At 37.6% G+C, this 27,175-nt stretch overlaps 1 protein-coding gene across 1 annotated transcript in view; it reads left to right on the forward strand.

The window, feature by feature from the left end:
* LOC124159736 overlaps nt 1-27,175 on the forward strand; it is a 77,098-nt gene that overhangs the window by 24,877 nt on the left and 25,046 nt on the right. Inside the window, exons 2-3 of the mRNA XM_046535646.1 lie at nt 5,783-5,985; nt 21,764-23,025. Of these exons, the coding sequence (XP_046391602.1) occupies nt 5,783-5,985; nt 21,764-23,025 (1,465 nt within the window). The remainder of the gene's footprint in view (nt 1-5,782; nt 5,986-21,763; nt 23,026-27,175) is intronic.

The following is a 27,175-nucleotide window of genomic DNA, read 5'->3' on the forward strand; positions in this document are numbered from 1 at the left end:
TTCATTTGAATTATTATTATTGGAAGTATTATGAAAATGAAGTAAAATGGCAATTTTTTATGAAATCGAAAGTTTTACCTCTAGGCTGATTTCGTACAATGGAGTTTGAAGCACTGTGATAGGAAAATGAGGAATTCACCAAAAATGCGGACTCGGGTGATGTAAAGTATGATGCGTGGCAAAAGAGACAACAGCTATCAGCTAAATTTCGAAGTAAAGCTCTAAGGATTCTAAGCAGTTACCCAAGGAAAACACATTGAGAAATCATTGGCTTTTTGGATATTTTCTGATTTCTCTTATCATTTCGTTGGTATAAATGGATGATAACGCCTTAAGTAATATTTAAATGCACTTTTATTAAAATAATTCCAGTTACCATTCAATGCTATACTTCGTCATTAATTTTGACGGTGGTTGGTGAGATTTTTTGAGATTAAGGTAACCAAGGTTTTTCATTTTTTTCTATTTTACCTTCTTAGAATAGTGTTTTTATCGGAGCCTCGTATTTACGTTTAAGATAACTCTTTTAGAAGCCACAGAGAGCTAGTAGACTATATATTTCATTTATTGTGACGGTGGTTGGTGGATTTAGGCGATTAAGGTAGCCTTGGTATTAAACTTTTTCTATTCTACCGTGCTTAGAATAGTATTTTTTTATCGAAGCCTCGTATTAACGCTCATTAGTAACTCTTTGCGTAGCAGCAGGGAACTAGTAGCCGATATTTCAATATAACCTACTACTTCATGAATATTGAAATATCTAAGGTTTTCCCGGCGAATAGACTGGAGGAAGAGTTCTCGGATTTCCAGCCGGGTCCAAGGGTTTTTCTGCCCCGACGTTTCGAAGGCTAAGTCTGCCATCGTCTTCAGGGTGAATGAAGACGATAACAGACTTAGCCTTCACCCTGAAGACGATGGCAGACTTAGCCTTCGAAACGTCGGGGCAGAAAAACCCTTGAACCCGGCTGGAAACCCGAGAACTCTTCCTACATTAATGAATATTTTTTTACTATTTCTCGTAGCCCCTTGCAATCGAAATAGGTACCCACTCAAAGCCAAGAAAAATCTTCTTAACATTTTCCACTACCTTTTCCACAGTGGTTCGACAATACCTCGTATTGTACTAGCGTTATCATCCTAGCCATAGAGTTTATATTACTACAAGAAGCTCCATTAGGGAGCAGTTTCCACGTTACAGTGAAACCGGTCTCCACGTATCAAATCACACTCCAACTTGGTCACCAGCTGTGCAAGGATCCGTAGCGGTCAATGAATCTGGCTTTGAATTCACTTCAGGTCTACACATGAATGTCACTTCAGGTCTCGTCTACGGCTTCAAATTTTTACTTTTACTTTTTCATTTACATAAGCCTGCTTTTCACAATTATTTTCATTACTTTCACAGAAAGTGTCACTTTTTTGTGAGAGTATTTTTTGCTCTTGCGGCACGTGACATAATCATATAAATATATAAAGATAAAATAAAAGAAATTGGATCGTGCATAATGTTCCTCTATTTGCAGCACTTGGGTTTCATTGTACTTTTTGCTTGCATAAACGCAAAAAAGTGGCTAAAATATGCATGCTTCTTCACTGATGCATTGGAGTGTTGATGGCATCACTTTCATGAGGCTGTCGATAATCTTTGGCCATGAACTGGATGGGAAGTTATGGGTTTGTTTTTCACTTCAACTCACTTTTAATTTTCATGGCCTATAATGGGCACACACCTCTTTGATGCGTTATAATAAATATGTAAGCCTCAATCCGGTGGATAAGGACAAATATGGAATGCAATTTCATTAATTATATGGACTTCACGGAATTTCAGCTAGCATTTTACTTCGCCTTGGTGCATCATCTTTTCCAGGGAAAAAATGTTTACCAAGATTTTTTTCGAAGCTGGTTCGAAATATTTTTCATTTTTTTTAAAGGAGCTAGTTAGCCAAGTGATTAGAGTATCTTGCTACTAATCGTGATGCGATAACGGGTCGCAATTCCCTGCAGAAGCATTACTAATTAAACCCTTGCCCTGCAAGGCGTCCCAAAGGCTACAAGGAACAAGTCCTTCTACCATGACTGTTTTAAATTCATTTGGCTATAACTTAGACTAGAATTACTCCACCCTCATCCACACAATTAATCTTCTGATTGAAGCCCTAAAGCCTCCCCCACACTGACCGACTTATCCGCGGAAAAATTGCCGGTCGCCTGTCTCCACAGTTTTCCTTTTGTATCTGACGATGCTTCTAGACAATCTGCTGAAATCCGGCCGACAAGCCTGCATGTTTCTGTAGACAAAACATGTTTTTTTTTGTATATCCCATACGAATGGGAAACACGTAGATTAGGTACTAGTATTTTATCTCAAGTCTGCCTGTATGGATATGTCTGTTGACAAGACACCGAATACAACCACCTACTGTCCTAAGACTGCAAAGACGCTAGTTTCCCGTAGGAACACACATCGTGCGCATTATGATCTATCGTCTGGTTGACTTCTTTGTTTCATTTCGCCCAGCGAGCCATAATAAATTCTCAAAATCCCGCGAAGATTCTTGTAATGTTTTTGAAATCTGCACCATTCTAATCGAAGGTCTGAAAGTAAGTTTTGAGCGTAAAGCAAAAGAATGACCTTAAGACACTTGCTAAAGGCGGCTACTGTGAACGCAAAAAAGTCGGCGACGTGTAGGTATCAAATACTGTATCGGCATACTATCTGCAGGCAAATCTGCACAGCCGGCACACAGTCCGCTGACTGTCTGCAAACACAGTCTCCGAGTGTGGCTGAGGCTTTATTGAGTAAATCCAATTCCTCCATTCATCTGAATCACGCCAAATCATTCTCCTCGTACTTGCTTACTTATCCCATACCAGTTAAAAGTTGGTTACGCAACAACGGTTTTTATATTATTAATTTATTTGGCCCACTTTTGGATAGTATACCCATGGTATACCTATTCATGGCAGTGACTACCATTTTTGTAAACCAATATTAATATTAAAATTTTTTGAAATAAACTTAAGATTGGGCATTGACCACTTGGCAAATCATCGGTCATCAGCGCATAATACTCTATTTTCATTTTGATCTATCTCTGCCTGTGGCTTAATTTTAGATGGCGTTTACTGCGCCTGCTAAAGTGAGCCCTCTGGATGAAGCACTGAAAGAGAGAATTCAACTCTTGCTGTTATCTAAACTGTGGTGAATAATTCTCCATGCATGAAATCAGCTGACCCAAAACTCGTCCAATTTGGTTAATAAAAACCGGTTTCGAGATTTTATTTCTCAGTTTTCTTTCACTGTGTTTTTATTCAGGCTTTTATTATACCTGGAAAAAGTCGTACCAATAAGGCACACTCAAATGGGGATACATATCTTTTTAATATAAATTTTGAGTAGGCACGTCATCACTCACCGATAAAGGGGCTCTCTATCATCTTAGTTCTATCTCGTGCCATATTAATAGGATATCGCAATTATTGCGTGTCGAGAGAAATGATAAGTGACTCAAGATTAATAAATCGATACCAGGTGGTGTATATTTCTCGCAACTGCATAACTTTTAGCAGCACATTACGCATCGAAGACGGACGCTGGTATATTTAGCGTTAAAATCCCACTTTTGAATCCTGCAATGACGGATAACCAGTTCATCAGGCCCCTGGTATTTCATCTTTGGATGTTCCAACTACTAGGGATGTCCGTTTGGGATCTTCTGGTCAGAAAAGGGAGTAAAGTGAATCAATGCCCATCACTGTACCTAGGTTACACAATTTTCGTGGCCACTGCTGGCTTTTTTTCTGCTACATGTCGTTAATTCATACTAACGAACAATCTGTCGTAAGTTATCGGGAAGGAAAAATTACGCTATTTACGTGCATATTCCAGGTGGGCTGGATGACCCAACATCATAGTATCGGATTTTTAGAATTCGCTTGGTTTCATGTCCATCGCAACAAACTGGGTTGTTTGATTAATGACCTCACGACTCTCGGATTGGAAGCGCAAAATGAGCAAAAGAGTAGACGAAAACTGCGTGTTTTTGGAATATTTCTCACATTCTTTATATATTTCAAACTTGCGCACCTGGTGGCATACGGATGCTTCGTGTTTAATATTTCGTTGATGGTAATTTGGAACGCTGTTGCAGTATCGAACACCAGCTTATGGAGCATGACTTTTCAATTGCATTTCGTAATGGTTCTGTATCTTACTCATGAAAAGGTTCTAACGTTGAGGATAAGTGTCAAAAAAATAATAACCTGGGGTACTTCACGAAGCATTAGCATAGCCAATGGTATAGCTAGAAACCTTGGGCTTTGGGAAACGAAAATGAAAAACGCTAGTCGTCTAAGAGAAATGGACTACTTAGCTCTAACTCTATTGAAATTGCATTATTCGTGTCGTTCAACCAATGAAATTTTTGGATTTATAACGGCGATTCAATTAGGGTACATCGATTTCTTATAACTAACGATATACGCCTGACAGGGGAAACTAGCTAATTGAACGTCCTTGCTATTCCTGCATACTTCATCGGATACTTGGTCATCATCATCTTCTGCCAATTAACTGAGAAACAGGTGAGTACTGTTCCTAATTCCTTTGAAGTTAAGCAATGGTACCACGGAAATTAGATTTGGAATTGAAATGATAAATTATCAGGTAAAAAATTCGTAGGAGACTATGTGGTACAGTACTTTATTACATGGTGCTCAAAAATGTTGTTGAGAAATACTTTATCAGGAACTGTTACTGGAAAATATCATGCTGTTCAGAAATACTTTATCCAAACGTCAGATCATTTGAAACGTGATTTATTTCTGGCCCTAAGAGCCACTTATCAATATCTTATATGCCGATTGACAAGTAGCACCTAAAAGAAAACGCGTCGTGAGAATTGGAGATGAGGATGGAACCGGATGATTGGCTAAGAAATCAGTTTTCTAAAAGAGCATATCAGAGCACATTAGACTGAAAATATTTCTTAGGTGACGGAAGAGACTTCTTTAATTTTAACTGCAGCTTAAATTAAGAGTCATTGCCAGAAGAGATCAACCTTTTATGTTGGATGAAAGTGAAATAAATTCTTATATTTACACTTTTCTTCTGTTTGCCGCGACGTTTAAATTTTAATCACTCCTTTTCTTCCTCCTGTTTTAAAAGTACAAGGAAAACTTGGACCAGAGCTCAATAAAAAAAGACATTTATAATATATACAATTTTTTTCTGCCAGTTGTTATCTTGAAATCAATAGACGACAAAATTATTCACAACTAAACTTTGCCAATATTTTCATGATATTTTTTTATCATTTTAAGAGCTGCATCAAGTGTTATGTGACAAATGAATTCTGGTTTTGACCCAAAAAAACTTTCTCTCTTGTCACTTACCTCAGCACTCAGAAATATCATCAATGACGCTCGTAGAGCAGATTAACGATTTTAAGTTCACCAATTCCAAACTGCTCTTCGTGCCGGCAAAAAAACGCATACCTTATACCCTTTTTCTTGGCAGCCTAGTTATTACTTAGTACACGCTGCATTTGAAAATTCTTTGTATCGCGTGCAGAATGTTAGGATATGAGAGTTTGCATGAAAGCGAATCAATATGGAATCACCCAGTCCTTTCACTCTAGAAAAAGGTATATCGAAGAGGACATAGTAAAGCCATACACTCCTCAAGTGCATCGTTTCAAGTATTTTGCAGCTTTTCGCCTAAACAAGGATGGATAGGAATATATATAAATCAATAAGACCTTTGCTGGGCTTGTTTCAGATGTCAGGAATGCCCATCACTGATTTGCTGGTTCCAAGTCTGGATAAGGTGACTCTAGGGACGATGCTTAACCCTGCATACCGTATTCTAGTGATCTGTGGGGGTTTGTTTTTCTCTTTCATGTCCCACAAGCAAGACTACCGCGACTGGAAAACAACTGGAGATACACCGGCGTTCTGGGCCGTATTTCAGTCCACCTGGTTGTTAGTGCACCACGTTATCGGAGTATCGGTGTACGGTTGTTTCCTGTTACGACGCGCTAAACTCAGTGCACTGATATGTAGTCTCTCACTCCAGGACACTAAAGTATCAACCGTCGAAAACTTTCCGAGCAAGCTGAAAATATTTGGATTATGCTTAGCATTCTTTGTTCTGCTTAACATTGTTTTTATGAGTCTCTACACCTACGTAATCGTGAAAGAATATGCTGAGGAAATTTGGACCTGTCTTTCATTATTCGTGTGGTCCGTTGGGAATATAAATTTCCAATTTTACTTCTCCTTAGTGCTTTATCTTTTCTGGCAAAGAGTGTTCGTGCTCAACGAAAGAGTTAAAGGGATGGTTCCTGACAGAGGACATGGGGCAATGGACGTTTCTTACGAATTCAGGGAAACATTTCTTCGCGAGGAATCTCGTTTGAAAAAGATGAATCAACTCCGCGAAGTAGAAATACTGACTTGGATGGGCTTGGATCTGCGATCATCATTTCATTCGATGGGATCTATTTTCGGGCTCGTGACGGTGTTCCAAATTGCTTATTGCGTCACTCACGTCACATTTTCTTTGTTTACCAGTATAAATGTGCATATATGGAGCCAACCAGCAATGGATGTCGTGGGAAAAATGTATATATTGTTCACTTACCTATTCGGGCCTGTCTTTTCCATAGTACTTTGCCACATCGCTATGAGAGAGGTAAGTAGATTTTTACCATGGTTAATAGAATAAATACAATGGTTACAAAATTAAAAAAAAAACGAGTCGCCAGTTAAAAATAAATTCAAAATTAGTACAATAGAGGACTTATTAGTGAATCCGTTTCCATTCTGAAAATACAAGGGATGAGTCGATTCCAAATATCGATCCTCGATTCCAGCGATTCTCGGGTACGAAATCGGAATTGAGAATTGATCGCCTAAAGTCGATTCCGATTCCATCGATTCCAATATGATAAATGTTTTGAAAGTAGACTATAAGCCGCCACACACCTGAGCCATTGTGCACTCTACATTATTAAGTTGACATTTTATGTCTGAAAAAGTTAAGGCATTTATTATTAATTAAAGCTGAGCATATATTACTATAAAAATAATTCGCAATTTTTTATAAATATACTTTTCGGTTGACTTAGGTAGCGTCTTTGCTATTTTATTCCATTAAATGCTTAAATTTTAATGACAGCTACTGACATATCAATATTCCACCTGTTAGTTTGAGTTATAATCGGAAACGAGAATCAATTAGAAAGAATCGGAATTGGAATCGAAATAAAAAAGGGAAATCGACTCGTCCATAAAAAAATAAATTGAAAATATCTAAAAATTGCGGTGGATTTGAAAACATGATTCTAATACTCTCTCCGCTGTAACTCACTGAAATTCAAATTGAAATGTCTTTGCAACTATTCTAATTGGGCATTAATTGGGCATTCTAATTGGGAGACATGGACGACATCAACCGGTGGAAAACCCGAGAAACCTTTCTGCAACTGATACGCCGGGAAAATCTAAGATCATACATTCTAATTGAGTTTTACAAGGGAGATAAATGTAGTGAAGAGTTTAAACCGAGAAAAAAATATGCCATACAGCATATCAAATTTCCGAAAGGTTTTCAATCAATTTAAAATCAATCGAACGCTGCATTTTTTTAATCAACTGAGTGTAAATTAGTTCAAGGCAGGTTAAGTATTCATTCTGCTTTGATCCAGATTTTCGGCATTCCATCATTTCCAATCAAACATTTTCATAGTAGTTATGTACAAATACATTTAGCTTTGCTAAGTTCCTTATCACAGTGAAATTGCTATAAGATTATGATGTTATGCTAATAGAAATCTTGAGATATATGTAAACATTTATAAAGGATTAGCACACTTTAGGACTGGGAAAGTACAGATTACAAAATGCAATTACTCACCCATACATCACCACAGAATCCTATAGTAAAATAAGGCTTCTAAGACAAGATTCAGCGTGGACGCGGACGGTCCACGCTGCACGCACGGATAATGTTCCATTGCGTGGTCCCTCCGCCCCGCGGATCATCCGCGCGCGTTCGGCTGCAGAGACAGGTTTGAGCCCAAACATGAACGCGGACGGCTAATGCGGAGCAAGCATTGGAAATAGAGCGAGCTTGCAGATAACATTACGAGTGCATCTTTTCATTATGTATGACGAAAGGGAGAGGACAAGCGAATATAGTTGAAACACTTATATTCATCAGCACGAATCTCAGTGACTGTGGTAACAAAAGCGGCTTTTAATTTTCCTTGCGCCACAATAGGGTGCATCCCAAAACCTCCTTCTACGGGCAATTTTCTTCCTTTTTTCTGACCTGATATACAGCATTTGCTTGAATTGCTCTTGGCAGAAATGATGTTCTTCTACCTTGGTAAGCTACGCACAGCTGACATTTTGCCGGACGCGGACGGATGTCGTCCGTGCCTATGTGAACAAAGGCAACCGCTTCCGGGCCTCGCGCGCGTAGCGCGGACCGCCCCTACCATGTGAAACGGGCTTAAGATATGCTCACCCCTAAGTGTCAATCACTTCTAAGATTGCCGCGAATAGGGGTGCTTGAAGCACTCATAAAATACTTTATTTATTGTTATTCTTCTTCTCCTTTATGCCGTACACTATTCAGTGAGTTGGCTCCTCCAGTATCGTTCTCTTGACCGTTGAATTAGGCTCCAGTAACTCTACTGACTCTCCAATCTTTGATGTTTTGCGCCCTCGAACATTTTCTTCTCTCTCTTTTGCGCTTTCCTTCAACTCTCTCTTCCAAGACCAGACTAAGGACATCGTATTTGTTCCCTTTTAAAATGTGACCTAGAAATCAGAATTTCCTCTTCTCAATTAACTCCGGTCAAGACCTGTTCTTTGCAGAACCTCAGTGTTGGAAACTCTTATGATCCATAAAATTTTGAAAATCCGTCTCAAGAAAAACATTGTCGTTGTTTTCAGTCTTCAGTCTTTCAGACTAGTTTTCATCGATGCTTTCTTTATCATCCAAGTTTTCACTGTATAAAATAAAATGGCTATTACGAAGCACCGCACCAATTTTATTCTGAGCGTCAAGGGAGTGTATTTATGGATCAATATATTTTTAGCTTTCGGATGTTATTTTAGCTGTGCCACTTCAAATTTTCATTTATTTGTTACAATTAAGTGATGAATTAATTACTGAGCAAATTCGTAATTTCTCAGCAATTTCTAATTATGAGTAAGTGAAATTACTAACTGACATTTTAATTCTAGATAATGTAGGAAATAGTAAACAAGACCTATGCACATACATGTCACAATACAAATTTATTCATGCACTAAAATTGATTCATTACATCTGTAGTTATAACACGTAGTCTGAACGTACCACTTCCTCGCCATTTTAAAAGCCGCATCTCGCTAGCGTGACAACCAAGGGAGCAAACGATTGCTTTCCGATGTCGAGATCGACGCAAAACAATAAGCAGCACTATTCCTTCTAGTCTAATATTCTACTCATAAGCGTGACACCATATAGGAATCAAATCGAAAGAAAGCGTGAACGCGTGGACTGAAAATAATCACGAAAGATAAAGCGCTGAAAGTTGTTTAAGTTGTGGAAAAATGCGATTTAAAAGTGTTGCGGTAATAAAAAAAACATTTTAAGAACATGGTTTCATCTTATGGTAATATCAATGCAGCAAATATCTAAAATTACCTCTAAAATATTCTTAGGGAAAAAACACCCCGTTTATCTTTAAAATAAAACAATAGACGTGAAGTGTATTTCGTGACTCATGACATAAGTATTCAGTATGCCCTGAACTCATGCGCATTAAGATTGCCACTGTGAAAAAAATTGTTGAAGGCCTTTACTATTGAGGCTATTCGTTACTATTAAGGAAAATCCCGTCGCGGAATTTTTTGTGTATGAGATTAAAATTATCCAAGAATATACGGAGTATGTTCTCAAGTCAATAATCATTATCAAATCATATTACCTGGGGAAAAAAGTTTGTAAGTCGTAACAATTCAATTGTGATAGAAGTTATCGTATATGGCCTTCACTTTGTTTCAGTATTTTTTTATTTAATGGATACAACCTCAAGCGTTCCTTTCCACAGCCAGCTTCCCTGCAGAGCTGGAAATGAGATAATATTCACCATTTAATTCAATAATCTTATAAAATGAAATGACTATGGCCATTAAAAACTTAGAATAATTGCCATGAAATGAATTTCTTAGTACTTCTCATTTTCATCCGCAGATTTTAACGCTACCTCACCGTGTCAATGGCCAGTGGGGAAAGCTTATCGGAAGATGCATACTAAATAACTATATATTTGCTACCTTTACCACTTTGTTTCCTAAGTGCTCTCACTTAAGGCAATATTATGAGTAAAGCCTTTCGAATACTAAAGTTTTGAAAAAAGATGGTAAATGTTCTGCAAAAATATAATGATCCAAATTTTTCAATCTTGACGTACCTTTGTAATACTTCATTTCGTATCCATAAACACTTAGTCACGAATACATTTAAAAATTATCTAGCTTTATTATCTATTATCTCTTTGGAATATGTGCTCACATCCAGTTGTCAAATGAATTTAATTAATTCGTTGATTAACTATTTGCAAACAAAGTTAGCCTCTCTCATTGATAACATAAAAATTATTCTGGACAATGACATATATTAAGAAGTTCAAACAGTATAGAGTCACTTTTGTCTTAAATTCTTGAGAATGAAACGCATAGGTTGCTATATATGTGTGTGTATGATTATAAGATAACAATTATCGCAATCTTTTCTATTCACTTTTATCCTTTCCAGAAAACTATTCCTTTCACATCTAAAGCTATACTGAGTCATGGCAGAAATAGCACACTATCGACTGTTACTGCCCATTACATCGATAAGTTTTCAAATCGACCACACCAATGATCGAGAATTGAAAAATTTAAATGAATTGGTAAACCTGTTCAGTGTAAATAAACCCTTTCCCTTTCTTCAAAAGCTCTCAGAGCACATTCAATCGCCTTCACGTTATTATTCTCACATTCAACCTCCCGACTCTCACTTCCAGCGCTTGGGAAAGAAAAAGGAATGATGTATTGAGGAGGAACCACGAAGAGGCGCTGAATGGACATTTTTGACGTGAAGCAAATGCGCATTTTGGAGGATTCGTATAATCAATAAATGTAGCTTACGAAGAAAAGACGGGGTTCAGGAACATGAAATGCTAGCCTTCTTAGAATAGGACAATGGCATCGCCAGTATTGTTCTGTCAGTAAATACTTCAACTTATCAGTAAAATCATAAGTTATTGACTGTTTGAACACCATTTATAGTATACTGTAATCAGTTTTTAGGTGGTAACAACATTCCGATAACTTTGAAATGATATTTAGTAGTGAAAGCGATTTCTCTTAGCAATAGAACGACGACGAATTATGAACGTCGATAATAAGTGGTTGTAGTGCACAGCATTGCGCGGATGTAAAATTTGTCAACGTACTAGAAACCGGAAGCGTTGGTAGTTAATCGGGAAAAAAATAGGATACACAGCTGGGGAAGTTTCAAAACACCAACTAATTACTTCACATGGAGCTATGGCTAAGCTTAGAATTAGGCTCGATAATTAAGGTCGAAATTCAACCCAAAAAAACAGAAAGCAGAAATTTTGAAAAAAAAATCCTTCTAACACAGAGGAATAAAGGAATGGAACGAACTGCCTGTAGATCATTGATAACATAGTGATTTATTATGAAGTGTTCGAAATAGGGTCAGTTGGGTCATTTTTTAGCTGTATGGTATTAGAATAAATTTATTGTATGGAGTGCTTGAAATTGGATTATTTGGGTCAATGTTCGTTTGTTAGTTGTATGGTATTAGAATTAATGCATCATTCTTTACTATAGGTGTTTTTGCGTACCTTACATTTTAATTAAATAGGTATACTTGTTATTCATGTGCAAATCTAGTGCTGCCACCTAGAAATAGCCTACTTTCAGCACACTGTACAGTGTACAATGTGTAATAAAATAAAAAACAATAACTTCAACATTGCATTAAGAGAAATTTCTATTAAAAAATGCAGCCTGTTAATGAGTTTCTGGAAGATAGTGGTTAAAGTAATCAGCACTGGTTTGCCAAAAATGGAAGGTAGTCTATCATGAGGGTGATCTCATTCTTATTATTTTAGTTTATTTCTTGATCATCAAGGTCAGTTTTTGTAAATGAGAAAATCAAGGGAAAGATAATAGAAGCAAATACCAAAGAGAAAATAGAAGAACATGAAGAATTCTTGGCAATTAATACTACAGAAATCGAAGATATGCACTGTATGGATGATAATAATAATTCATGAAGAGTTAACGAACACGTACATTCATTAGGCACATTGGATCATTAAAGGCTTAACTGTCAAAACATTTATCTTAAAATGTGTTGAGTTGCATTTTTGTCCCCTCCACAGATTCATCTCTTCCTCACAATAAATATAGACCGGAATAAATGTTTCATACACCAAGGATGAAGTTTGCCATGAAAAATTATTAGCTTAGCTGGGAATTCGATCCCGGTTCTTCCAATTACTGTTCAGGCGTGGAGGCATTTACACCACCAGGTCAGCCCCACAGAGCGAACTTCGAGACGGGTTTTAGTTGAAAAAGGTGTTGACGTCACAAGCCCACTCTATGGAACATGGCACGGAGGTGGTTAGCACGCCACTGTCGGAGAAACAAATCATAATATTTCGCAATTCGGCGACGGCTATTAAAAAGCACTCCATGGAACAAATGACTTTGTGCGCAGTCACGCTAAGCCAATACTTTTTCATGGCGAACTTCTTCATTGGTGTGAAAAATTTCGCGCCCATTCACGTGACTACGTACAAAGCCATGTTCTCCATGCAGTACTTCGAAATATATACGTATTAATCAATAGGTTTTCCTTATAAGCTAGCTGCTCGATGTACTTAAAAAAAAGAAGCACTCGAAACTTAATCTTCCATCTTTTCGAATACATACGATCCTCGCAGCCATAATGAATAAAAAGTATTATTTCAGAAAATTTATCGCAGAAAAAGTAATACTTCAATAAGTATGTTTCTATATTTAAAGGTAATGCATTTCCAACTACTCCAATTTTAGGTATTGGACATGAATTACCAGGGATAACATGTCCTGAGGTTATGAGGCAAAACGAATTCAAATTATTTTATAAAACTTCAATTTATTTACTAAATAAATGGTCATTTACTGAATTATGTACACCTCATATCGAATTTCACGTCTCCTTATATACATAATTTCATCTTTGGTCAACCAGTATCTTAATCAATTGTCTCTCTGTTGAAAGTTACGTGAGTACAATCTGCTTCGTTTGCTTACGGAACGAAGTTGATGAGTGGCGAGATAACAATTCTGCATTAATCTGTCTAGAAGTTGCGACATTCAGCTGAATTACACTAACAAGTTTCCGTCAATTTCAGCTTAACAAGAATTATGCATCTACATCTACATAATACCCTGCGAGCCACCTCTAGGGTGTTTGGCAGGGGGTGATCAATCACCAGCAAAGCCTATAAGCCTATGAAAGTTAAGCCTATACTTCGATCTACGCCCCTGTAAAGATTTCCATCCTCATTCGTCTAACATACTGGAAACGCTGCACTTTTTGTCGTAACAACCCATCACAAACCTGGCGCCCTACGCTGTACTCGATTGATTTCAGCTATTAGTCCTACTTCGTAAGGGTCCCATACCCTAGCAGCATATTCTAAGTGAGGCCTCACTAGAGTCAGGTACCTTATTTCTTTCACCTTTTTTGGGCATTTACCGAGAATTCTTTTCACAAATCCAAGTTTACGGTTAGCTTTCCCGCATAATTCACGTATGTGTTTACCCCTCGACAGATCCCGGGTACTGGTGGCCCCCAAATATTTAACAAATTCGGCATTTGGTAGTGGAATCCCGTTAGCAATCCCGTTGTGGATTGAAAACATTTTTTTTACTTGACAATGAGTCTCAGGCCATGGTGAGTCCAAGAAAAATGGCTCAAGTAATATCTACCTCATTCATTTGCCATATTCTCAATTTAATAAGCAAGCTGACGTATTTATCTCAATCGCAATCCTTTTAATTGCAATCATGCCATGCTGCTTCACACGCCAGTCGGGATATGCCGCCATTCTTCGACGCGCCCCGTTATATTTCCTTACTCATTTCCTTCTTGTGGCGGCAGCCATTGTATTAAGCCTGGTGACCATTCCGTCGTACTTCATGGGCCACGCAATTTAGCGATTTATAAGGGGGAATCACTCATATTAAATCAATAACCCATGAAAGATAAATCGCACACTCTGTGAAAGGAGGAGCATTGCACGAAGGAGTACAAAAGCCTATGGAGCTTCACCGAATGTCCCCCAATCCGTAAGAAACATATTCAATGTTTCCCAGATCTATAATATACCTATTTGACATTTTTAAGAGTGCCTGGGATGTCTATTAAGGATCTTATACATCCGGAATGTGGTAAACAGGGGATCTGGACGACTTTGAATCTAGGATATAGAATATCAGTGGCTGCCATAGGTGTATTCTTCTCCTGCATATCGTTGGTAGTAGACTACATTGAGCTCAAAAAAGAATACGCTACAGAAGAAATGCCTACATTTTGGTTTCAGCTCCAGTGGATTTGGGTTTTGCTATATGATGCCCTCAGTTTGTGGTCTTCACATGGTTTCAGTGCTATCGAAGGAAAATCGGTCACCTGATACTTAATCTCACCAACCTCGGACTTCAGGCAAACGGTGAAAAAATGATCATCAAACTCGACGAATTTGGAAAGTTTCTGATAACTGTTTTATTATTGTACCTACTTTCCACAGCCACCTTAAGCTACTCCTTTGTTTTGAGAAGAAACTGGGAAATATGGACCTCCATTTCATTGACTATATGGAGTGTGGTGAATATTATCGCTCAATTTAATTTTGCTCTGCTTCAATATCTTTGCATTCAAAATGTTTCCACCGAGGCGGAAGGTATTGAAAAAATTGTTACCGACAGTTTGTTTGTGGAAAATGTCAAAGCCAACAAAACCAACGGACCTATTATCAAGAGGAATATCCGGCTAGTGTGGCAAAAGAAGTTATTGCAGGAAATAAAATATTGGAAATTGTTCGACTTAAACTGAACACCTATCACCGTTCTACCTTAGAAGCATTTGGGCTCATCACTGCGTTCCATTTTGCTTACTGCGTACCCCCTTCACATTTGCGATTTTTGAACAAATTAATATGATTTACATGGAGGACGATCTCGCCAAGGTCATGAATATATTGTTGATTCATGTTATAACACGAGTGGTCTCGTCATTATCATTGTGCTCTGTCAAGCATCACGCACAAAGGTGAGTGACTTTTGTCTTTAAAAACTTCAATTTAGTCAAAGCGAAGTTAAACTATGATTATTTATATTCCTAATTGGGAACATGCATGAAATTTGTTCATCATGCTAGTTAGTCTCATTGAATAGAAAATTTTCTCACGAGTCCAAATATATAAGCAAAAACTCTTTTAGTATTCCACAAACGCCAATGAAGGCTAATTAAAAATGCTCAAATATCGCTTGAAGTCACGTGATCAGAAACGTCTTCTGACGTCATCGCACGGAACACCATTCACTTTGCTAAGAGAGAAGAATGATAGAGCTTTCAATACAGGATATCGAAATAAAAATCTTTTTCGAGCTTTGTAGTAGTTCCTAAAAGGACAAATTGACTTAAGAGGGATTTAAGAAAGCACAATACCTCAGTTTACTTTTGGTCGACTTCCTTATTGCGGTTGATTTTCTGAAAAACAGTGATTGCTTCGTCACTAGCGTGATGCGGGAGTAAAATAAGGTATATAAATAATTATGCCATTAATGAAAATTATTTTAGGAACGTTTTTAAATATTTATTTATTGTCCATTAAGACTTAATATATCCATTACTAGCTGAAAATATATCTTATGTACTTACTTAGTTACCTACCATTCGGAACTTAGTTATTCTTCCTTAATCGGCCGGAGTTGAGATCCTAATGATCGTGAAAAGGTAAAAAAATATTTGATAGACACAGAAATAACTTTTAAATACTATTTAATCTGTACTCAAGTTCCTGTTTTTGAACAGAAACCCACTGCAGAAACGATACGAAATTTTAGATTTTGCGTTGACTTGCAGCGAACTTTATGGGCATCACAGCAGCAAATACTTAGTTTACCTTACCAAAAGCCACACATTTCTCGTATAAAACTTATTTTACCCGTGGTTTAATCGTAATCGGTATTTATTCTCATGAATAGCCATCTTCCTTTATACATATAATGTTGAAATCGGTGGACTATTAGGTACTACATATCTAGGGTTGTTTACTAGGTGAAATGAGTGATACATCCTGGTGACCATCCAAGAAATACTGGTGATTTGATAAAACCCTACGGTAACCCTGATTCAAGAGTGTACCTACGTTGAGAAACATCCCGTTGACATTGTAAATAAAGTATTTAACTCCATTCCGTAGGTCATAAACCACTTTCTTCTCCTATTTTTGTCCTTTGGGGCGCAAGAAAAAATCTTTTCCGGCGAGAAACTAGAGGCACTAGAGCGGCGGGCCACTAAATACGATATATATAGTTTTCTCACGTTTTTCTATTGAATATCCATGCTGCAATACACTTATTCCACCAACCAAATGATATGGGTACCCAACGTAGATCACAATCTGCAACCGACTTATCTTCATTTAATCCTTCCAAATCTCCCCAAACAATCCCCTTTATTTACAACAATTGCCATGAGAAAAAATTCCCATGGACCGAACCACGGACCTTTGGCTTTCCGGGCCACTGCGCAGACCACTACGCTATCCAGGTTTTTTAATTCCCATGGCAATTATACCCCCTTTATTCCCCTTTATTTTCTTCAACAAAGCCTTGGCAACCTAAAATATTCACAGTCTGCATTTTGAAGCAAAAACAGCAATTATTTTCGCCTAATTTGCATTTGAGCTCTCGTAGATCGATTTCCTATGTACACTTCCTCAGTCTGTCATCAGTGGATACCGTGCCGTAACGTCACGCTCCGATGACGTCGTGTTTTCAAGTAGCCGATGAAGGTCTATTTTTAAAGATTCATAACTCAGCTAAAAAGCATTATTCATCCACAAAATTTTCGGCGAGTAAATTTGAGGCAGGGAGCTTCTTATTCAAGTACTTTAAAAAATTGTGTATGTTCCCCATTCTCCTATTAGGAATCAGAAAATTCTTATAATTTATATATTTGATTTTTAAACTCATTCAGTTTCATGAAAGAAACAATTTATAAGAACCTACATCTGGAGTATGCTCCTATACGGAAGTGAGGCATGGAAAATGACCACAGCGGAGAAAGCAAGGATAGAGGCCTTCGAAATGTGGTGCTACAGATGAATGATGACAATCAAATGGATCGACCGAGTTAGTAACGAGGAAATCCTAAGAAGGGTAGGAGAGAAGAGAAGCCTCATGAAAACCTTAATAAGAAGACGGAACAACCTTATAGCCACATCTTGAGACATGATGGCCTGATGAAGACAATCGTCGAAGGACAGGTGGAAGGCAAGAATGGAAAAGGAAGACCTCGAACAAAATATATGGAACAAGTAAAGAGAGATGTGAAAGAGAAGAAATACGTAGGAGTGAAAAGATTAGCTGATAGGAGAACTGAGTGGAGAGCTGCGTCAAACCAATCCTAGGATTGTTGACCAATGATGATGATGATCAGTTTCATGCGAGGAAAATTAAAAGTAAGTAGAGCATCGAAATTTACAGCAAAAAGATAGGAAATTAGGAAAATAGTGTTGAGCTATCAATTAGAAAAAATTTAAACGGCATATCGTGATAGGGGCACCTAAATATAGTATTTAACATATTGTTGCAAACGACTAAAATCGTATTTGCATTTATAAGAATATTATATTATGTCAGCAATAAATTGTGAAATAGAAGGGAATTTCTTGGAATATATTCACCTTCATAAAATCCAAGCAATATAATGCATATTTACAACATAATATTTACATCAGTTCCAAAAAAAGTTTTGAAATATAAATAAATTTACGTAACTCGACAAAAAATGAACAGACTGTAATCAAACCCTTTTTATTAATCTAAAGTGTCAAACATTATTGACCTCTTCAAGGAAATTAGTTGAGTATATCAATGACAAGTACCTATTCTATTTTTGATGGCCAACATTTCGGATAATATTGGACATCAACATTTGGATAATAGAAATAATTAAACTGTTTCCACCTCGAACATAGGACGTAAAATTTATTCACCGCTCGTCAATCTTATAATATTGGACAGGCAATGTCATTGTTTTTCTTTATTTTTATATCGGTGAAGATTAAAGATCAGCCGAAATTAATTATGTCATTTGAGACTAAACTCCGTTCATTCTAAACGGCACCTGTTTAATTTACCAGCGAGGATAATTCTGATCCATCATTATTATCATCAATGGTCAACAATCTTAAGATTGGTTTGACGCAGTTCTCCAATCAATCCTCTCAGCTATTTTTTCAGATACATATTTTCACGTATTTAATCTCCTTAACATCCTTCTTTACAAGCTCTACATATTTCATTCGAGGACATCCTTTTGCGTTCTTACCACCCACTTGTCCCTCGTCGATTGTCTTTTTCAGGCCATCATGTCTGTAAATGTAGCCATTTAGGTTGTTCCTTCTTCTTATTAAATATTTCATGGGCCTTCTCTTTTCTCCTATTCTTCTTAGGCTTTCCTCATTGCTATCTCGGTCGATCATTTTTGATCAAATTTCTGATATTATTAGCTCGAAAAAAGCATACCATACCCTCGTTGCACCTTGAGGAAGAAAAACTTAACATGTCCGTAGTTTGGCAGCAGAGAAACGCTTTTTATACTGCGGCTGCAACTCAAAGAAGCGAGAGAGGATGAAAGATCGATTATTTCATAGAACCTTTTGTTACTTCGAATGAATGAAACTCAACAAGCTCTCATTATCGCGATGTAATTGGTGCCGAATCAACGTGCTTCATGGAGCATGGTCGCAGAGTGCATTTGATCTATCTTGCACAGACGCGTTATTTTCCATAGATACAAGAAGGTGGAGCGATAGCTGTGTGTGCGGCGAGAGAGATGGAAAAAAACACCTTTCTCCTCAATCACAAGGCAAACTTCGATCTTTTGAGATCATTGAAACCCTTGTTGACAGTAATATACTGCCTTCTGCCAGGGATGTCTTTGGTAGATCAACGTACCAAAATCTCAAGTACGAAATATCTTTGGCCATGTTTAGAAATCATTTACAAATCATTATTGCCAGGGTTCGGTATCGTAGCTTCCATTATTTCCCTTATCTCCGCTTGCAAGACGTACGAGCAACTTTCAGAGCTAGGAACTCTACCCAAGTTTTGGTCCGTCTTCCAATGTTTCCGTTTGATGACGCACATTGCTCTTGGAAGTTTCACTTTTGCATGGTTCCATTGGAATCGTGCACAAATATTCAAAATCCTTCAATCAGGTTCTCTTCTAGGCCATCAACTTGATTGCAAGGAACATTTTCATTACAAACTCCGCCTTCTAGGAATTGGATTAGCGACCTACTTAGCACTATTTTCAGGAATCGTGATTTTCTCTCGCCTCATTCTAGAAACCAGGACATGGATAGAAACTTTTCAGGTGTTAATGAACTGTTTCTGGGCCGTTGTTTTGCTTATTTCTCAGACATATTTTATAATATTACTTTACTCCTTCCTCCATATAACGCTTATGCAAAACACTGCAATAAAAACTTGCAAATTTGATATTCCAGGAGTTTCCACGAAAGAAAACATTTTGAGCACCAATATGCCTAGTATACTCAACACAAATCGTTTACAGCTCCTGCAGAGTATTAAAACTATAATTTCACTCAGGTTTTTTAATATCAAGCTCTACGCTTTCTTTAAGGCAGTAAATTCAGTTTTTGGCCTACCTACTCTCTTTCAAACAAGTTACTATTTTCTAAACACAACGTGTAAGCTCTTTCACGAAATAAACGAAGGATTTAGACTGACAACACGTACATCACTAGCAGTCCATCATTTTATTTTTGCTATGTATTCAGTGGGATTCGTTGCCATCATTGCTCTTTGTGATGCAACTGGAAAACATGTGAGTAGTAACTTTCTAAAAATTTCCAACATTTTCCATTAATTTTTAAGTAATTTCTATATTTTGATATATTTTGATATATTTCTATATTTTCAACATTTTGATAAATAAATAAATAAATAAATAAATATGTAAAAATCATTTTATCAAATTATCCATAGTATTAATGAGCCGAAGAAAAGCATCGATTCTGCTAATAGTTAGAGGGATTCGATTTAAATTGAATCTATCTTTTACAGCTGATACCTCTGAACGTGAATATTTTAACTCTTTCCAAAAATAATTAATATAACATTTGCCATCGAAATTAAAAAAAAAAACTCTCTAAAGACCTTTTTAAAACCGCTATCAATGGTGTTTTTCCATCACCTTCAGCAGACCACTAAACTCCTTGACTGGACGGGCTGCAAGCTTAGGCTAAACGCTAACTGGTGCACTTGATTGAAAGACACAAAATTATATCATATTCTAGGAATGGGAGACTTGCAGATATCTAACACGAGAGCAGCAAAGCAAAACAAAATAAATTTCCGTACCATTTTTCCCCAAAATTATAACAAAAGATTTCGCAGAAAACGTCCAAGAATATATTCAGCAGAAAAGCGTTCCTCGTAAAAAACATTTCAATTCCCTCATGGAAGATGAATGTAGAGCTTCAAGCCCTTACGCATGGTACTATGTAGTCATTGGCACTCATTGCTTTAAACTTAAAGGCAAATTTTATAGGCCCAGGTCCTTAGTATGAAATTTAGACGCTAAGAATACAAAATATGATAGCCTTCGACATTTCAGTGTCAGAAAAGTATATTTTAGTTCGTGTAAAAATAGTTATCCATGGTGCACGATATCGTTAATTATTAATTTTCATGCGATAGTAAAGAGTTAAACCTAGTTAAAATGTGGAGAAATTGGTAATTTATTGAGTAAAATATCTTTCGTTTTGAATAAATATTAGTATTCCTCCCGTATCATGGACAGTAAAATGCAAACGTTGGTATATATTCCAAAAGACGAGAGAAAAATACAAAAAGGTGATGAAATAAAAAAATTACCAGAGGAAAGACCACGCTTGTTACCATACATATTGATAGTAAACCAGTTGAAGAAATTTACAATGTTAGGAAAATCGATCCATTTATCACGATATTTTCACAATGAAAATGAAAGTGTAGCTAAATATTACATTAATTTGAAATAAATATAAAATATTCGGCTATTTGTACTAACTTCATAAAATTTTTGCTCATGGCATTCAGTCAACGCAGCTCAGTTATGCGAAGTGTTGCTTGAAAACACATTAAGTGCAATTGAAACATCCTCATCTATACTAAACTTGATTGTTTCTGGCTTTACTTTGTGAAAATCGTTCAAAAATTAAATCGTGTGGAAAAGTACAATAACGTTTTATTATTAAGAATGGATTTTCACAAAGTAAAGCCAGAAACAATCAAGTTTATTGAAAACGCCAGTACAGCAAAGAAGGCTAAACTACCGGACCTTGACTATAAAATACAGAGTGGCATCTTTAAACATTTACTTTAATAGTAGATGCCTTGCTCTGGGTTTGACACCGAAGTATGTGACATTAACCACCGCCTCCAAGTCTCCAGCAGCCAAGATAGCTCTAGAGACGGCACGCAGGACATGGATAAGGAAGGAACTCCAGAGCTGGTACATGAAGAGGGACAGCATCGCCCAATATAGATTCCGTCTACACCTGGATCTCTGCAGGGAACTAAGTTGGACGGAATGGACCATTTTTGACGACTACGTTCGCCAACGAAGCAGCGAAATTGCGCACAAGAAAAGGTTGGTGTTAATGAATAAATTGAAGAATCTCACAGAAGACAACCATGTTCCACCACAAAAGCCCCGTATAGATGTACCAGCCAACTGTTTTTATAACAGAGTAGTTAATTTATCTAACGTTGAACTTAATGAGCAAGAGATCCAACTCCTGGAAAAAGGATTTAAATACGTTCCCGACCTTCCCATAGGCAAAAGAGAGCTTGAAAACTTAATCATAGACTGCGACGCAGCCCTATTTAATAGCAACAGGGGACATAAATCAGTGTTCTCTCATAAAATTTCCAATGCAATTAAGAGAATTAACCCCACAGCAAAACAATTTTCCAGTGACTTGAAACCCTTGAAATCCGTCAAAAAACTGTTAAGGGAAGAAAATTTAATTATTGAGAAAGCGGACAAAGGCAACGCAGTTGTTGTGATGGGCAAAGTTGAGTACGCGAAAAAGTGCAACGATTTCATTGAGAACAACCCTGTAGTGGAACTACCTAATGACCCAACATACAAATTTCAGAAGCTGCTGAAAAAAGCCCTAAATTCTGCCCCAAGTATCATTAAAACAAATGAGATGTACAAAGTAACAGTGATGAACCCGCAGGCACCAAGATTTTTTGGTCTTCCAAAGTTACACAAAACAAACATTCCAATCAGACCCGTAGTCTCAAGTGTTGCTGCACCATCAAGAAAACTAGCCTCCCACCTCAATTCAATCTTCAGAGAATTCACCGGATTCAAGCCAAGATACGGGGTGAATAACTCAACTGCACTGTGCCGTCTTCTCACCCAAAGAGAGCCCCCGCCATCCAAACATACGTTAGTATCCTTCGACGTGAAAGATTTATTCACTAACATTCCAATTTCCGAGGCTGTTAAAATAGCAGAAGAAACACTGAGGAAAGCCGGAGCCGATCCACCCTTCCTCGACGATTTTGTGAAATTGCTGACAGTGTGTGTGGAAGAGAATTATTTTAAATTTAATAACAAATTCTACAGACAGAAAGAAGGTTTGGCAATGGGGTCTCCGCTATCGCCGCTTTTAGCGGAACTATATATGGACAAGTTTGAAGAAAAAATTTTCAGTGAAGATTCAGTGAACACCAATTTTATCCATTGCTGGTACAGGTACGTTGACGATGTGTTTGCCATATGGACTGGTACTATGAGGCAACTGGACATATTTTTGAATAAACTGAATACACAAGCCAAAAACATAAAGTTCTCATGTGAAAAAGGATCCAACCATAGTATCAACTTTCTCGATATCACTATTTCAACCTCGGAAAAAGGCTACGACTTCAAAATCTACAGGAAAGAGACTACCACCGACCATGTCATCCCCTCCGACTCCCGCCACCACCCCTCTCATAAGCTAGCCGCCTTTCATGCCATGTTAAACAGAGCGCTCAACATCCCCCTATCTGCCGAGAACCTCGCCATGGAAATCAAAACCATCAAAAACATTGCAGTTAAAAACAGATACGAAGAAAGTGTAATAGATAAATTGTTAAGGAAGAAATACTCCCTCCGGGCACAGAAAATGATATACCATTCATCCATTCATAATGAGCATAAGAAACGCTGGTGCAAACTGAGTTATTATGGAAATATTTCACAGGCAACCGCAAACCTTTTTCCCAGAGAAGACTTTAAAATAGCATATTATAACACATCTAATTTAAGGGCGTTATTATGCAATACAAAAGATAAAATTGACTTAAATGATAGAAGTGGCATTTACAGACTCAAGTGCAGTGACTGTGAGACCTATTACATAGGCCAGACTGGACGTTCGTTCCGAGTAAGAGCAGAGGAACATGGAAGGCATTTGAGAAACGGGGAATTAGAAAAATCGCATTTTGCGAAACATCTATGGGAGAGTGACCACAGGAGCAATTTTGTTCCGGAAATTCTCCACCTTGAGGGAAAGGGAAGAAGGATGGACTGCTTGGAGGAGTTGGAGATAAGGAAGCATATAAAAAATGGAATTTTAGCAAATGAAAATATTTTTGTAAACTATTCCCCGCTCTTGGAGATTCCCCTGAAGCTGAGTGACGCTCCAACCCCAACGCAACCCTCCCCTACCAACGTAATAGCAACCAGATAAACAAGAACAAAATAACTGTTATTATAACGGATTCTGTACCTGATGATGTCGCCTCTGCGACGAAACCGGTCGTATTAATTAAATCGTGTGGAAAAGTACAATAACGTCTCATCTATACTGTTTGAATAGGTTGGGAGAAGTGCAAATAATATCATGAACTATAATGGTATTTAACCTTCCGTAAGGTGCAATATTTGAATTGTTGAGTTCAGGGCAATATGATCGACAGGCACAGATGAGTAAAAGTATTACTAACTCTTATGACTCAGTGGTACACCTTTGGAGCAAAAAAGCACCGTTATTAGAGTAAACGAGCACTTAAATGATATCTTATTTGTATATGTGTATATACCCTTTTACACACCGTCATACGGCCCTGGAACGATCCAGCTAGGTTCAATTTAACGTGCTCTTTTGGCTATAAAGTGTTATGATATGTAATGTATTTTAGCATGCGAATTCTATACGATATGTGTTTTTTATATAGCCCACTTATTTAGCTAATAATGCTCTTATGTAGCTTTATTGTGCAGTTATATTGTTTATCGATGCTGAAACATCCGCCTCTGATCTCTCGGCATGAATGCAAAAAGGTAAAGGCTTCATAAAGCATGCCAAAAGAAACAGCTAATATGAGTGTAAAGGGTCTATGCCGCATATTGGCACGAAGAAATTATATACGATCGGTGTTATTTATTGTGCTAACTTATTAACTAATAATCCTTTTATTTAGCTTCATTGCACCGTTACATTGTTTAAATATGCTGAAAAATCCGCCATTGATCTCTCGGCATAAATGCGAAAAGGAAAAGGCTGCAAAGACCATGTCAAAAGAAACAGCTACTATGGGTATGAAGGGCCTATGCCGCCTATTGGCACGGAGAAATGTAAAAAACAATCGCGTTGTACCCGTCAGTTCCATTGCGCTCGACGGAAGGTTAACGTTACTTGAAATCCTTATTCAAGTGCGTCGCGCATTCATTGATTTCAAAAGACAGCATTCATGCTTCCTTATATTTACCCTTCCTGAGATTGATTTTTAGGGAGAACATAAATGAACCATTCGTGACGACAGGCTTTGATTATCAATCCTTTCACACATTATGAGCAATGCACGTGTCATTACAATTCATCAAGCTCCTGACGATATACTTAAAAGCGAACGCCTCGCATTTCCCATTCAAATTTTCAGTATTGATGAGCACAGCCATCGCTCCACTAAATGGGATGATGCTTGAATATAGCTTTCAAAACCTTTTAACCCTTAAATAATAGATGTAGTCAAAGTTCATCGGCGCCGTGATTGTACTTCACCCCTTCCACCAGATTTGGCCTCAAACCCACGGAATTTCCACATACGTCATTTAAGGAACTGCTGCCTCGCTTGAAGCGTCTCAATGACCAAGACAGAATCGCGGAACGTTTTTTGGGTCTTGTCACCGATTCTGAGTCTCAACAAGGCTTTTGGATTGGCACCGTTTCGACTAGAAGAATCTCGCCGGAGGGGAAAAAGAATAAAAGTGACCGACCGCCTCGTAGTCGGAAGTTTCTTCCAGCTTTCCTTACTCGCGATGATTACGCTCTCCATGATCGTGTTCGACGCTATGCACATTGAAAAATTTCCCGGAAGTTGGCTGTTGAACAAGTACCTGAACATTGTATGGGACTGCGTGGACAACATGCTGTCTACCGTTAGTGCACTAGTCCTGTTTTTTCGCAGGGAACAGAACAGGAGTCTCCTGGTTAGTATCGCAAAGTACGATGATGACTACACAGCTGACAAGGAATATTTACTTCGGGAAAGAAAAGCTGTGGAAGGGCAACTCCTTTACATTCTACTGGCTTTCACAACTTTTGGCGCTTACATATACTATAGCCTTCACGTCCTTGAACTTTACGGATACCTGGAGTGGGCCAAGGTTTTGATCATTGTCCAGTGGATTAGCTACGATCTGATGATGCACCTGCAATTCTACAACGTCCTCTTGCTCTTGCGTGGGCGCCTTATACTATTGAATATAAAATTTGGAAAGTACGTGAGGGATTATGACGAGCAATGCTATGATGGGGGCTTTACATCGATCAAGCTGAACCCAGGATTACGTAACAACCCGCAAATCACGGTGAAGAGCATTAAAAAATTAAAGCGTATGTTCTTCCGAATTCACAAAATGTGCAAGAGAGCAAACTTGGTTCATGGTCTTACGATTTCACTCTCCATCTTTTACAACTTTTTAGACGCCACGATCATTTTGTACTTCGTGCTCACAATGGAGGTGCAGAACAAAGTGGACAAGGATAATCTGCTGGATCTAGTGTTTAACGCATTGCTCATTATCATCCTAAGCACTGTTCTGGTACTTATCGTTCACGTTTGTGAGGGAATACTGAGAGAGGTAAAATTAACTCACTTTCTGTTACGGTGATTAAGAATCAGTTTAAGAAAGGCACGCAAGTTAAATTTCATAAAAATTAACCCTTCCATAAAATATAAACTTCTATTTTAAGAGTAAATACGGTGTTTCAGAGTAATACGAGGCTATTATTATATACCCAATGAGTCGTTTAATAAATCATTCATGAATGGTACACCCCATTTTCTTGCCATTTCAAATTCATGAAATACCAAACAAAAGCCTTCCCCATTTGTGATACAGATAGGTATACATTTTGGGGCATATGTTAAAATTAAAAATACTCTGATTTCTCAACACTAAAATATTCTGTTTTCGATAAAAAGGCTACAAAATGTTGAAAACAAAATCGTTCCCGGTGAATAGTTAGAGCAAAGTTTCAACTAATGGTACCACTAATTTGAGTGTAAATGGTTTGGAAGTAGTGTAAAAATGCATTAGTAAATGCATATCTCATTGAAAAACTAAGATTCGCATAAAAATAATTCATAATCTTATGAAAGCCAAAGTGAATTTGCAAATGAAATTATATTATGTTGTTCTTTTGACTGACATTGACTTCTTTTCCTTTTTCTGGGACTGGTGGACCTATTTTTGCTACATGCTGACAAAACTGGCCAGCTGGTATCGGAGGCT

Source organism: Ischnura elegans, chromosome 5, assembly GCF_921293095.1.
Source record: "Ischnura elegans chromosome 5, ioIscEleg1.1, whole genome shotgun sequence".
In the NCBI taxonomy this organism is placed as follows: Eukaryota; Metazoa; Arthropoda; class Insecta; order Odonata; family Coenagrionidae; genus Ischnura; species Ischnura elegans.